At 38.7% G+C, this 14,811-nt stretch overlaps 1 protein-coding gene across 1 annotated transcript in view; it reads right to left on the bottom strand.

Moving 5' to 3' along the window:
- Nucleotides 1-638: 638 nt before the first annotated feature.
- LOC139708473 (solute carrier family 22 member 15-like) overlaps nt 639-14,811 on the bottom strand; it is a 28,550-nt gene continuing 14,377 nt past the window's right edge. The window contains exons 6-12 of the mRNA XM_071620425.1: nt 11,409-11,500; nt 10,307-10,537; nt 8,751-8,885; nt 7,230-7,312; nt 4,339-4,453; nt 3,744-3,816; nt 639-1,846 (exon numbers count right to left, since the gene is read on the bottom strand). Of these exons, the coding sequence (XP_071476526.1) occupies nt 1,661-1,846; nt 3,744-3,816; nt 4,339-4,453; nt 7,230-7,312; nt 8,751-8,885; nt 10,307-10,537; nt 11,409-11,500 (915 nt within the window). The 3' untranslated portion in view covers nt 639-1,660. The remainder of the gene's footprint in view (nt 1,847-3,743; nt 3,817-4,338; nt 4,454-7,229; nt 7,313-8,750; nt 8,886-10,306; nt 10,538-11,408; nt 11,501-14,811) is intronic.

Genomic DNA, 14,811 nt, shown 5'->3' with positions numbered 1-14,811 from the left:
ACAATCTTCATTAATTAAACTTCATGTCTACATTATCAATAATGACATGTACACAATTTACAACTTACTGAAAATGAAGATTATATGTAGCGGGTGTGAATGGTATATCGTCTTTCACTGACAACCATTTTGAATAATTGGGAGTTCATGCGATCGGAGCTGCACTTAAGTGCTGCTCCGATCATGTGAACTCCCGACGTACGTATGTATTTCAAAGTAGATCCATCATCGCATAGACCAAAATAAAACCTTTTCCAGTGATACTGCACTTGTAAAATTTCAAGGCATAATCTTGAAGGTTTCATCGAAGATATTCCATATCTTCTTATAAGTTGCTTTTTTAACAAATTTCATGGCAAATATCTCAACTTCATTAAAAAAAGAATGGAGTTAGCTCCTTTTGCGATCAAACTCTTCAACTCAAGGTGAAAGAAGATGGTCCTATATATCTTTGTGTACACATGTAAGCATCCAATGCCATGTGCGTATAGTAGATGGCTCTTCTTTGGTCCTTTTTACAATATGCACTCTTACACAAGGTGTACTGCATCTTGTAAAACATAATCTTGTATCTCTACAAGACACGCAGACATACAGGTTTTCAGCCAATGTGCAACACTGAAATAATGCTAGTAGTTAGAGATGAAATACAACCATAATAGTTTCCAAGGTGGATCTATCAGCACACTTTGTTTTTAAGACACTGTATTATGTTTAACTTGAATTTGACTTATACCCATTTAGAGTCCCACCAAACACGGCACAACCTCTAGAGGTTGTGCTGTGTTCACGCCAGACGATGGGGACTCTAAACGGTCTCAGCACAAAGCATCTAGCACGAGTCTGGAGTGAGTCTGGCGTGAGTTCGGGGTGAATGTCGTGGTAGACAGCCTAGCACAAGTCTAGCACAACCTCTAGAGGTTATGCTGTGTTCACGCCAGACGAGGGGACTCGAAACGGCCACGGCACAAACACGGCGTGAACATAGTCTGATTTTCAGACTCTTTGCCAACTGCACTCCTTTTACAAAATGCGCCCTCCGCGGATTTTGTCACTGCCCTTAACGAAGTCACCGTTTTTGGCAAAGGATAAGGCCCATCAGCTAAACCTGCTACTTATCTTGTTGTTAGAAGAAGTTAATATTCTGAAAAGGAAATTAGTGTGAGAAGACGGTCTGAAAACCAGACCAGCGTGAACACAGCACACACTTCCAGTAGCCAGCACTGTTTGTGGTGGAAAAAATACCCTTACACTGATTTCCATAGAAAGGTATACGGACTTCACTCTAGACAACAAGGGGACTCTAAACAGGGGTCTCTCTTACCACCCAGTGAGTTCATTTTAAAAATGGCTAATTTTCATCTAGCATGTCCTCCAGAGGTCCTCCTAGACAGGGGGACTCTAAACGGGGTATTACACAAAATTAAAATACTCTGTCATGTCAAAAACGAAGCAAGAATATGGTGTGTGTCCCACATCATTTTGCAGTCCTTGTAATTGAAAAGTATTCTATTATACACGCATGAGATGTTCATCATTGTTTTTTTTTTAGTGTGCTTTACAATATGACGTGGTTGGCTTATTTTACTTTTTCTTACATTGATATTGCAAAGAGTCAATGATAATGAACCAATGTCTGTGATTGCTGGCCCATGCCCGGCTAGTCCTCATCACTTTTTCTGTAATTCATGAGTTCCTCTTCCTCTGGTGTTGGTACCTTTACCGAGCCCTCTACATCTGTGATGGTCTCGGGGAGAGCTTTGTTTAAGGTCTCCGGCAGCTTCAGGTCTAGCACAGAGCAGATCAGGCCGGTGGTTCCAAAGACAAGATATGTTGTTGCTTCTCCCTGTAAAATAATTACACAGAGCTCTGCTTATCTGATGACTAAACAAAACAAAAACATTCTTTTTTTAATTTGCAACAAATAAACCTCAATCAATCAATTAGTGACAGCCGTGACATAAATACTATCAGATATATGTAGTTCTTGAAGCCGTTTTCTTTCTTATTCATATCACATGGCAAGATGACAATTACTGTGGTAGATATTGTCAAACCATCATGAGATAGTATACTCTTTTCAACTATCTACCTGCTGCTAGTACGATGTAATGTGAAAAAAAGAATAAAATAAAGAATTTCCCCTGATGGTTAATGACATGTTAAAGGTACATTGTACTTATATGCTTAATTCACTGTAATTCCATGAAATTACTTGTACAACACCCTGAGTCAATTCCAACATTCTTACGAAGAGCTTGACAACCAAAATCCTCTACTCATCATACTCATCCCTCCCCCTTATTTCTGACATTTTAGGAGATAATCACATCAGTACATTTCAAATTAGAACAAACATAAAAAGAATCCTTCCTCAGTTTGTATTTTTGGCACCATTGTGGAGACAGTAGAACTTCACTAGAAATGTCGCTTTGGTGACGGATATGCCTCCGCCATAATGCATGAAATGACAAGTTTGTCACAAATGTGTTGAATGTTCACCTTCCTTGACCTAGGTTTAATTGGATGAATAGGAGAGCATGTATCTAGGGATTTAAGGACTTTAACTTGACTTTGACCCATTCATACATTTAGGCATTGAGTAATTTTCAAGGTACAGGTGTGGAGAAAAAGTGCAATTTCTGAATTGAATAGTAAATTGTTACCATTTTCATCTGGCCCTTGACCCTAAAATTCATAAGATAATCACTTTCAGGTAGAACATGCATAATATGTACTAAGTTTCAAGATAACTTGAGCCACTTCCGAGATATGGAGGAAAAAGTTGGTTAAGCACTTTCACTTGATCTTTGACCTTTTGACCTTTGAGGCAAAAAAGAAGAAAAAAAAAACTTTCCAGAGAATTTCTATTACAACTGTAGGTTACACATGCATACACCAAGTGTAAAAAAAAATAACCCTGCTGGCATTGCATAAATATGAGGGAAATAGTAAAATTTTGGAGTGTTGAACTTGACCTTTGACCCCTGACCTTTGACCCCATGAACCCTACATTCTCTAGATAATCACTTCCAGTCAGTACATGTATATATTATGTTCCATGAAGATACCTTGAACAATTTTCCAAGGTACGGAGAAAAAAAAAGAAGTTTTAATATTTTTACTTGACCTTTTGACCTTTGACCTTTGACCTCATGACCCAAACTTTCACCAGAGAATCTTAATTGGGTAATACATGTATACACTACGTTTCAAGAAAATATCTTCAGGCATTCAATAGATATGTTGGAAATAGTGAAATTTTATGTACTGCACCCTGACCTTTTGACCTTTGACCTTTGACCTCATGACCCAAACTTTCATCAGAGAATCTTAATTGGGTAATACATGTATACACTAAGTTTCAAGAAAATATCTTCTGGCATTCAATAGATATGGTGGAAATAGTGAAATTTCATATATTTGACCTTGACCTTTTGACCATTGACCTTGAGCATTGTGCACCCAAAAGTTGATAGGCACAACTTCACCCCCTAATACACATACATGCCAAGTTTCATTAGGATACCGCAACAGGTTTTTGATAGTTACCTTGTCCACAAAATTCATTACGGACAGACGGAAGGACGGACGGACGGACAACCCGAAAACATAATGCCTGTGGCACCACTTCGTGGCGGAGGCATAAAAAACTGTATCTATGAATATCTTGTTACATTCAAATGATTATAAATGAAAATGTAAGAAAAGTAAGGATGCATGAAAAATTGATTCCAACTTACCATGGGGAGTACCTGGGGTGCAACTATTCCCCCTATTCTGGAGGCCATGGAGCAAATTCCCATACCACTATTCCTGTAGAGTGAGGAAGAAGACAACACATTCTCAAATGTAAACTAATAATCCTACATTACAAAGCACCATGAGGGATACCTAAAGATGCAGTTTCAGTGTAACTTATTTTCAGTACTTGCAGTGTTTGTACTACAAAAGTGTTTTCTCTGATAATGAAGATGACATTATGATCCCAAAAATATATCCTTCCTTCCTTAAAAGGCAAAATATCTTATTAAAAAATTCAAACAGAAAATGAAATACCCTCAATTAAGAACTCGTTTTGATCAGAACCAACTCTGCTAGAATATAAGAATGTTGTCCGATAATGTCTCATATGGAAACTGTAGATTTTATCCTAAGAACAATAAATCATCTACTTTAAGAAAAAAGATTCATTTGCTTGCTTTCCCTACGGAAAACAAGCCTCATACGTCATTTGTTGAACCCATGCATCAAACTGCCCACGATCATTATAATACATACACCACAGATGAATGTAAACGTATTTCATAGTTTGTTCTGTGTTCACATCAAACTTACCTCAATACTGTGGGAAGCAACTCCGCTGTGTAGATGTAAACGATGTTGAATGCAGACGAAATTCCCATCTTACCGACAAGAGCCATACCAGTTCTTATATTTACCATTGTTTCATCTATATGCACAAAGACAAATGCTTTAACATCTTGTCAAAAAGTAAAGGCATAAACAGTTCTGTGGGATCTTCGTGATCTTTGAATAAACCAAAAAGACTGAGAATTGAACTGCTCTAAGACATTTTTCCTATTAATATTTGTTTTTCTTTGCGTGCTGGCAGCAGAAAGAGGATACACAATGCTACATCATAGATGGTACAAAAGACATTTTTCTGTCACCTACACATGAAGCAACTGCCCAACACACAGACACAGATAATTTGTTTGCTAAACACGCTTAAATGTATATCATGTAAACATACTTATTTTTTATTTCTTTCTATATTCAGCATTACCCTCAAATTGAACAGATAAAAATGGTTATCATATCACATATATCTACTAAGTGAAGTATACTTACAGAAAGTGAAACACATAGTAGTATAAAATCTAGATTAACAATATCAATCATGAATTCTAGAAAGGAAAACATAAATTCTCTCTTTTTTCACTTCTCCATCAGTTAAGTCCAGTGTGGCTAGCAGTCACAAAATGACTTTAGCGTAAGCATGAAAATACAGAGCTTCCACCTTGTTATACTTTATGCAATTTTGCAATATGGGGAGGGGGGTTGAAGGACATGGAAGGGAGTGTCCCGAATCACCAACATTTAGAAGCTTTATATTTTACACTCAGAATCCTGCAATCTGATGTATCAATTCTAATGAAGAAAAAAATATTTCTTTATGTGACCATGCATCACAAAACAAACAAAAAGTCACACTCACTGATTTTGTGTTAGGACTCAAAAAAGTTGAAATGGGTTAACCAACCAATCCTGAGTTTTTCATATTTTCTGAAAGAGCAACTCTTCTACATTATACTAAAGTTTGGGATCATAAAACGAACAGGAACTGGTGTTTTTAGCAGATTTTCTTAAACACTTTTTGGTGGAATAGTGTGATTAGGTGTTTCTCATAGAGCGTGTTTCTACTGAGCGACGAAAATTCGAGGTGATGCCAGCCGATGTGTGGTGATACCGGCCGATGCGTGGTGACACCTCAAATTTTTCCTCAGTAGAAACAGATCGGGTAGTGGCCGATGCCGGGTGATGCGAGGTGCTCCGTCGTCCACCTATTGAGGTGGTCGATGCGTGGTGACGCGAAGGACGATTCTCAGTAGAAACACACCGGGTAGCGAAATTCGTGGTGTATTGGACGTCTACAGTTTCTCCCCGCGCTTTTCAATCGCACACACTCCTTCGAAACATGTGTACAAAATACGTGTGTACACACAGCGACCGTGTTCGCATCATGCTTTGTCAGTACCAACTCGCTTGTGTACTTGTTACCCTATACGTTACGTTACATGTGAATTGTGGCATTCATCGTCTATTGTTCGCGTGATTAACAGCCCAGCTTATTGCATTACTAAGCCCTCATCACTTACTTTGATTTTACACCGCGTTATTTCATTTTATATTGTCTCGAATCGCGAGAGTACTACATTACTTTGTCGCAGCCTTGAGAAAATCTCAACTGGACCCTCGATTTCCAAAGATTTCTCATCAGTCAGTGGCAGGATATCAGTATGTTAGTTCGGGCATTTATTGGATGGGGAGATGAAGAGAAATGGCTTATCAAAAAATAGCCGACGCAGTAGCAAAGCAGGCAGGGTTCGGATCGTATTTATTAACCACTGATCAGTGGTATTAACAGGCAGTGCGCGCCTGACCCAATCTGTGACTAAAAAATACCTGACTTCCGGAATCGCCGCATTTGCACGTCACCTTTGCATCACCTCGTATTTATCGCTCAGTAGAAACAGCTCGAGTGGTCGTAAGATACGAGGTGCTGCGTTGGACAAAATTTGTGGCGATGCCAGGGATGTGAGGTGCTCTCAGTAGAAACACGCTCATAGAGACCTTTTTTCATTTCTTAAAAACCCTATCCATACTCTTCACTATCAACTCCAATTGCTTTGGAAAGAATAATGCTACTGCATTGAAAGTTGGCATTAATCACCTACAGAATGTGTAAAGAATGCCTAATTTCAGCTTACGGGTAATCTGGTAATCACTTCATTGTTGTTGCTGTGGTGGTTGACATCCTGTTTTTTGTTCCATTCAACACAAAGCTAGCATGGCTTGGTAAAGATTAAGTGCTTGAATAGACCCTGTACTTCAGAGCCTCTTTTCTCAGTTCACACTTTCCAGAGTGTGTGCTTTCTTTTTAAAATCAGGATAGGTTAGGAGAGTCTGTTTGAATTGAGTTATACATCATTTTAAAGCTTGAAGTCTGCTCTTTCAGGATCTGCCCCTAACTAAAAATCCATGCATGGTGACTTTTTGTTGGTTTTGTGATGCAGGGTCACATATACAACGTACAACTGTACAATTATGAATCACATGAAAATGTGACCTTTTACTGGTTGGAAATACTGTACTTGTTTTAATGCAGTTTCTGTTTGTTTGATTGATTGTTTGTTTGTTTTCTTTGTTTGTTCTGTTTTGTTGGGCATGAGAACATTTTTGTCAGGCATATGAGCTTGTGAAATGACCTTTAAAGCGCAAGTCTCACGCATCAGGCATGAGAGTCAGGCATGAGCTTGTGAAATGCCCTTTAAAGTGTGAGTCTCATGCATTAGGCATGGCACTTATTGGTGGGTCTGATGCATTCGTTACATAAGACTTGGTGGGTCTGATGCATACACACATGCATACATACATTCCTACACACATGGAGACATACATCCATGAAGTAATACAGTATCTCTATATATTTGTATACAACTAACCAGTGGCAGGAATAATGAGCATACTAAGACAGGCTGCACCACCGATGAACATGGAAGCACACATCGCTTTCTTTCGACCAGTTCTACAGAATCAAGAGAGGATGAAAAAAGTGAGAATATACACAAAGTACAATGTATGCTTTGTCAGTTGGGTTTAGTACAAAACAGAATCCAAAGCTTTGCAGCAGATGGATTTCAATGGCTACTTGGCAAGAGAATAAAGAGCTAGCTGTTTTACTACACTGGCAACTGAGAATATGTTTCACTAGATATTCTATATTAGTGCAGCTAAAGCCATCATTTTTTTTTTCCCATGCCCCTTACTGAGTGAGGGAAAGAAACTGGCTAGTATGGTAGTGTGATTCATGGAACTTTGATATTTCATATTTCACTTTCTATAACCATATTTATTTTTATGACCAGGTAATCTCGTATGCAACAGACCTCAAATGCAGTCTAAGATGCTTATCAAAGTCAAAGCCAAAGGGATATGGGACAATCCTTCAACTTACATCAATTTCAACTTACAGTGATTTAACATTGATTTAACATGTTTATATTCATCCAGGCAATATTTTTCTTCAGCTTAAAGGGAAAGGCTAGTAACTGATCGGTGGGAATCAGTGGAAATGCTGGGAGATGATTGTTCCAATCCTTATGGGATTCATTCAAGAGTTCATTGTATATCTATTGTTGTGTGACAATGATTTGCTTCAGGATGGTCTCATATTCAAGTAATGTGCAGTTTAATGCTTCCAGGTTAGCGTCCCTGGTCAGTGACGGAGCATTAATCTGCACATTACTTGAATATAAGACCGTTCTGAAGCAAATCATTTTCACACAACAATAGATATACAATGTACTCTTGAATGAATCCCATAAGGATTGGAACAATCATCTCCCAGCATTTCCACTGATTCCCAGTGATCAGTTACTAGCCTTCCCCTTTAAACCATTTTCTTTAACTTGTGTGAGGTCAACTTGCATAGGGAAGGTTGACGGTACTTTATAGGGGTTATATTGAAGGTACTGACTCTTTCCGCCAAGACACAATTACCAAAGATTACACCAAAATTACCAAAGGATATTGGAATTTTTGCCGGGAAGATATGCAAAGACACTGTGTCCTATCAGGTCTTCCTGCATGTTCAGTGAGATTTGATTTGAGAGGTCAGAAAATCTATGACTCCTCTTTAATAATGCACACAAAATGTGCTAACTGTGAGCATCCATGACAAGGCCATGATGTCACTTTCATACAAAGTGTCATTTACCATGATTAAGGGACTGGCATTCTATGGGAAAAGATTTCTTTTCTACATACAATTGTATCCTGCAAGGAAATCAACAGACTGGCATCTCTAATTCACTGCTCTCCCTACAACAACTTTCTCTTCACTGCAAGATTTCTGTGAGAGGGGAATGTACAGGTGACTCAAAGCTGCAGAAGAGATTGGCAGTGTACAAATAAAAGAACCATCTGAGACTAATCATCATGTTTGATGAAGACAAAAAGCTTACCTGTTTAGTAGGAAAAAGCCGAAGACGTATGCAGGGATTTCCACCAACCCGGACAGGGCAAAACTGACATACATGTTGCTCCCAAGGTTGCTTGCATTCATCGTAAGGCCATAGTACACTAAACTGCTGGTAAACCTGAAGGGAGCGTGGGTTTAAAATGAAGAATCATATCAAGCAGCTTTCTTCAGCGTACAAGAAATGCATCCTATTAACACAAGAATGTGAGTGATACCAGGGGCCCGTTTTATAAACGAGGCACCCCCCCCCCCCCCCCCCCCCCCCCCCCCGTTGACGTTTCGCGCGATGTATCGCGATCGCGAGAAGCTATCGCCGCGACGTTTCATGACTTCTTTCTTTCGAGTCTCCCGCATCTTTTGACACCAAATTTGTGATGCCGGGGCGTGCGTTTCCGTAGTTGCGCATAAATATGCACATGCATGTCAGACCAGAAATTGCTTAAAAATGTTAATTCATGTACAATTTCAATGCAAACTGTGTTTACAGGTAAATTTCATAAAAGCATGATTATTTGGGGGTTTTATTGATCAAAATCAATTAATAACATATTTTCTTGTTCAGAACAATATCATGGACATATTTCATCGAAAAAACAATGAAATACATAAGAAATTAAAAAAACAATAAAACACTTAGGAAATTTTTTCTGATTGCACAATTTTTTTCTCTTACCTTTGCTAAGGACACTAAAAAGAATAATTACACAAAAAATTAGCCTGTTTTGAGCTTTATTTAGTGATTTATACCAAATTGTCCGATTTCATGCATCATTATGCATAAATTGGCATAATTTAGAGTAAATGATAATTTTTGAAAAAATTAACTTCATGGTAATTTAGATTACATTATAGACAATGTGTATGCCAATTTTCGTCACAATCGCGCAGTCGACGGCCGAGATCTGGAGGGGGGGCCTGGGAGCCCCCCCCCCCCCCCCAGCTCTATCATCTACCTAAATAGCCCGGCCTAGTTAGGGTTAAAAAGTAATTAAGTTTTTGAGCACATAAAGGATCAATATGTCCCACTTGAGAGTACTCCCTGTCACTAACTAGTTATAGAAACCTATAGAATTTCAAAGAATATTCAAGGGAGGCTTATAGTTGTAAATGTGACAATTTAACCCATTGGAAACTACCGACACTGTACCTTAAAGCTGTCCGCAAAGTTAAGCACGACTTTACGAACTACTTAATTATGGCAAGCCAAGTGGGTTTCGAAACCACTGTTAATTTTGATAACTAACATTTGTAGATCCTAATAACTATTCTTACACGTTTTTAGTTGAAAGTGTATTTTTTGCCCCAATGTGAATGAAATATTGGCGTACAGTCGTACTTTGCTAAAATGTAAAAATAAAAAAAAAATGGGCACACATATTGGTACTTCATATAACAGTCGTTCATAAAGTCATGAGTAATTTTACAAACAGCTTTATGAAACAGGCCATGGCAGTCCCCAATGTACTTGGGCAGTTGACAAGAAATGTTTGTTACAGCAAAATCAGCTCATCCTTGAAGGGTTAAAAATAATGTATTCACCAGGAGCAAATGAGGATGAGCATCCGCATCCTTAGGACCGGTGTCCGGAAGCAGTCAAGGAGACTGGCATTCTGGCTGCTTGGCTCCGCCTTCTCCTTCTTCGTGTCGGAGAGTTTGATGGCTGATCGGGGGACAGATCTCCCGTTCTGGAGGCCCAGCTTGTACAGCACGTCCTCCGCCTCAGAGACTCGACCCCGGGTCATTAGCCATCGTGGAGACTCAGGGATGACGCTATGAAAAGAAAAAATGGGACACATGACAAGTACAATGTATATTCAGTAGAACTTTTGTATGGAGCACTTCCGCAAAGTACATCAGGTTAAACAAGGTTTTCTGATAACATATGCAGGCATATGATTTGAATTGATGAAATTCTTGCATCAAGTTGTTTTAATTGCAAGTGATTGACAAATGTAGGGCAATTTGTCTGTAAGCTGCAACTATATGTGACCCGCTACAACAAAAGGATCCATAAGTCGGGGGAGGAAAATTTTCTGAAAACGGCATGACATTATTCCCTTACTCTTCTACTTTAATTTCATATATAACACAACTCATAAGAGTACTCGCTTGCGGAGATATCGATGGTTTTATTAGCGCATGTTAAGTGGTTTTGAAATTAGAGTTTCGAGAAAAACGCCTTCAAAGTTTTCCTTCCGACGCTATCGTGATCAAGGGTTGGCGAGACATTTTTCACCGCTTAACAATAGAGGTATGCTCCTAGCGATCTCCACGATGCTCATTCAAGCTTAGCACCAGCGGTCTACGCACGACCAATCAGTAATCAGTAAACCATAAAGGAATTAAAAGAACAAAAGAATAATCCAGGGTCCACACTTTTCATATCTGAGACTCAACTATGCATGTATTAGTCATTGCCATTGCTACCGTGACACCAGGCAAGCCTTGGCAGAACTTCACAGTTATAAGGCACTATTTGACTTTGTTTGTTAGCTACTCAAATCATGGCAATGGATTCAACATTGGTCTTTCTTCTTCGCCACCACCTTTTTTGTCTTGAGAAAAGTAGGAAATCCTGTAACAAAACTGTACCGGGACTCTTTAAAACAAAATCAGAAACATAGAAAACTTTGATACTCACAAATACATCAGTAGATACGCTGACACAGGAAGTGCGGCTGCCAAAAGTAGATTTCGCCAGTGACGTATGAAGTATGCCATAGCAGCAAAGATCTTGGTAGAGAAGTGAGACATGCATATGAAAACCCAACAATGAGGGAAAATATTCTGCATGCTACAACTGTCATAAGGGAAGAAAAATCAGCTATGCATACTGGTCTCTTCATGTTTAACAAAATTGTCCTTTTTTCAATAGATTATGAGTCAAGTGACTTGACTATTAAATACAGGGGTTATCTGTGTGTGTGCTTTTGTTGCTTTTTCACGGCTACAAACTTCGATGTATTATACTTTGAACAAGAAGTGGACAAAATAAAAAGACAAAAACAGAAAATCAAGTCAGGAAAGACCTCACAATATACACATAATCCTACTGAATAGAGAAGTAGAAAATATGATAATACATCTATCCATGCGTCGCTTAATGCAAAGTTAGTATGTATCTCAGAAATCTCCACTAGGACCCTGTTTACAGTGCGAGGCTCGGCCGCCTTCATTTCAGTGTCAACACACAAAAGGCCAAATGCGGGGTCAAAATTGGCAGCGCATATGGCCACGCTCTGGAGGTGGCGGCCACGGCCAAGCCCGGCCTTTTCTCAGTGTAAACGAAAACTGGGCAAAATGCGCGGCCAATTTTAGTTTGGCTTCCAAACCCTCTGCCCGTTCTATTTCGCTATTCAGGATATTAACCCCCTCAATGTCGAAAACTAGTATACTTTAAGGTGGTTTTGCGCTTGTTTACAAGCAGAGCGCCACTACGACAAAATATTGAAAGGTTTGAATTAAAAGCGCGGCCGAGTCCGGCAGTGTAAACTGACAAAATTGTGGGGCTCGGCCGCGTCTCGGCCCAGCCCCGCACTGTAAACGGGGTCCATTAAATCATAATTTGAACATATTTTATATGAATAATACACTGGAATTTCTAGTGTTTCTTCACCTGTGGTTTAGCCAAATAGTCTTCTGTTACATTAGTATTTGATCTGCCAGTTAGCAGCTTGCATATCATACATAGTAACGTGAATAATACTAACTAAGTGAGCAAGACAGAAAAATATTGATTATAGATTTAGTGCACGTACAGATGAAAGTAAAGGAATTGTGCAGGAAAATGACAGTTTTAGGACGAAATGTAGCAGATGGTACCACATGGTTTTTTGGAGGAATTGCAATATTCAGTGGGTTTGTTTTTTTCTTCATACTATTCTTTTTTCAACACTTCAATAGCAATGTGGGCATGTGACCATAATTTGAAAGAAACATTTAAAGTTTTCACAAAGATTGTGCAATGAATACAGTAACAGGCTGAATGGAAAATGGCAAGTGAAGTAAGGATCTGACAAAATGTGCCAAAATGAAAGAAAAAGTTTACCATTCACTGGTCAGTGAAGGGACATGGCATTTATATGGCAAGTTTTAGCAGGGTATTAAACAGCTATTCCCCACTGTGCTTCCTACAATGTAATTGATGACAAATTTTGAAGAAAAAAAAATGGAACACTATCACTTTATTTGGTATGGTAGCAGGTTGATGAGAAACATGTATTTTGAGCCACAACATTGATAAGATTTTTTTTTTCATTGTTTTAACCACATTTGAAGCAATCACCACCTGAGGTCTGTGAGTCAAAGTTTTGGATTCAAGCTTTGAGGTTGCCTATTCCATCTGGAATCTGGGATTGAATATGCAGCAGATTCCAATTTTAAATGGCACAAGACCAGAAAACACTGAAAAAATCATGGAACCCATGAAAACACAAAATAGAATTATACATTATTCTCCCTAGCTTTATTTCATCCCCTTCCCAGGCCATTTCCACAGGGGTATACAGTGTACAAGGTGCATGTCAAAGCTACATGAGGGAGATGTCAGGCACTACCATGGCTGCCAACCTTAACACATCAACTACAATGTATAAACATTCTCAGACTGATGCAAAGTGATAAAAAGAAAAATTAAATTCAAAATTCAAATCTTGGTACATATGCTTTTTTAGATTATAATGAAAAAAGAAAAAGAAATGAGAATTATGAAAGAATTGCATTACACATGCTAACACTGATTTCAAAATACATGTATGTAAAACACATTTTTCATCTTTTGAAAACGTATTTTCTGAATAATTCTTAAAGGGATGATATAGTATTGGTTGTGATGAGAATTCAGTGTTTATTTTTTGGCGATATACTTAGAAACCCCCTTCTAGAATGTTAAAAAGCATACAATTCTCCATAGAATTCAATGTTTATTTGAGGAAGAAATGGCTTTTTAAATGGCCGAGATATCCCAAAACAAGGTAAAACAAAGCAATCCCAATTTGTCTAAAAGGTGGGCCCTACTTTTGATTAGGATAGCTTTGTTTTGGATATCTCAGCCATTTCAATACCAATTTTCATCAAATAATCTTTGAATCTCTCTTGGAATTATATGTTCTTTCATATTTCATGAGAGGTTTCTCACTATCTCAAAAAAAATAATCATCAAAAAACGTTGGGAAGCTCAAGTCCCATCTCAACCAAAACATTGTACCATGCCTTTAACTCGTTGAGGACAAGTCCAAAGTACATACTCGGCCAGGGGTCTACGGGAAATGTGTGTTGTAGCAAAATCAGCCCGTCCTCAACGGATTACATCGTTAACGAGAAAGTCATAATGGCTGGCAGCCTTGCATTACCATGACTCCAACTGAGAAGGAGAGTTGGCTGAGGCAGGCGATGAGAATGCGTCGTCTGCCCGTCAGGTTCTCCGTTTGCAAGATAAACGTGGTTACCATCCCGCCACACGTATAGCCCATAAACAATCTACGGTGCATACACAAGAAGACATGCAGGAGGAGAGGTAAAGGAATGGCTGTGAGGTACCAGGGGAGGGTCATGCTTTAGCACACTACTATAGCAACCACCTGCCTCTAAATAAATTGTCTCTAATTACTGTCAAAGTGGAAATTTTCGCGCATTTCGTGCAACCAGAAACTAGCGCGAAAATAAAAGCACGCGAACATTTTTGCTCGCCATATGTTCCTGTACTTGCTGTCTTGATTCCGCGGAATTAAAAACATGCGAAACTCTTCTTACCGGGCCAAGCGCGAAAAATTAGTCGCACAAAAATATCCACTTTTACAGTACTACGTATGTATAGCAACCACCTGCCTCTAAATTGTCTCTAATTAGTCATACAATGTACATTTGTATTTCATGCACAGAGACATCTGCTCAGGTAATACAGATAATTTTTCTCTACACTTAACTGCCAGAAAAAAATGTATTCAATTTGTATGTATTTCTCCCCATTTCTGACTGAAATCCAAGTTACGTAGATCTTTGTGAAGAAAGGATTTTCCTTGATCATCACAACAGTAACCTTTCAC

This window comes from Diadema antillarum, unplaced genomic scaffold, assembly GCF_040938485.1.
Source record: "Diadema antillarum isolate AM-2024a unplaced genomic scaffold, OU_Dant_1.0 seq00001342_RagTag, whole genome shotgun sequence".
Lineage (NCBI taxonomy): Eukaryota > Metazoa > Echinodermata > Echinoidea > Diadematoida > Diadematidae > Diadema > Diadema antillarum.
This window is presented reverse-complemented; position numbering and strand designations above follow the sequence as displayed.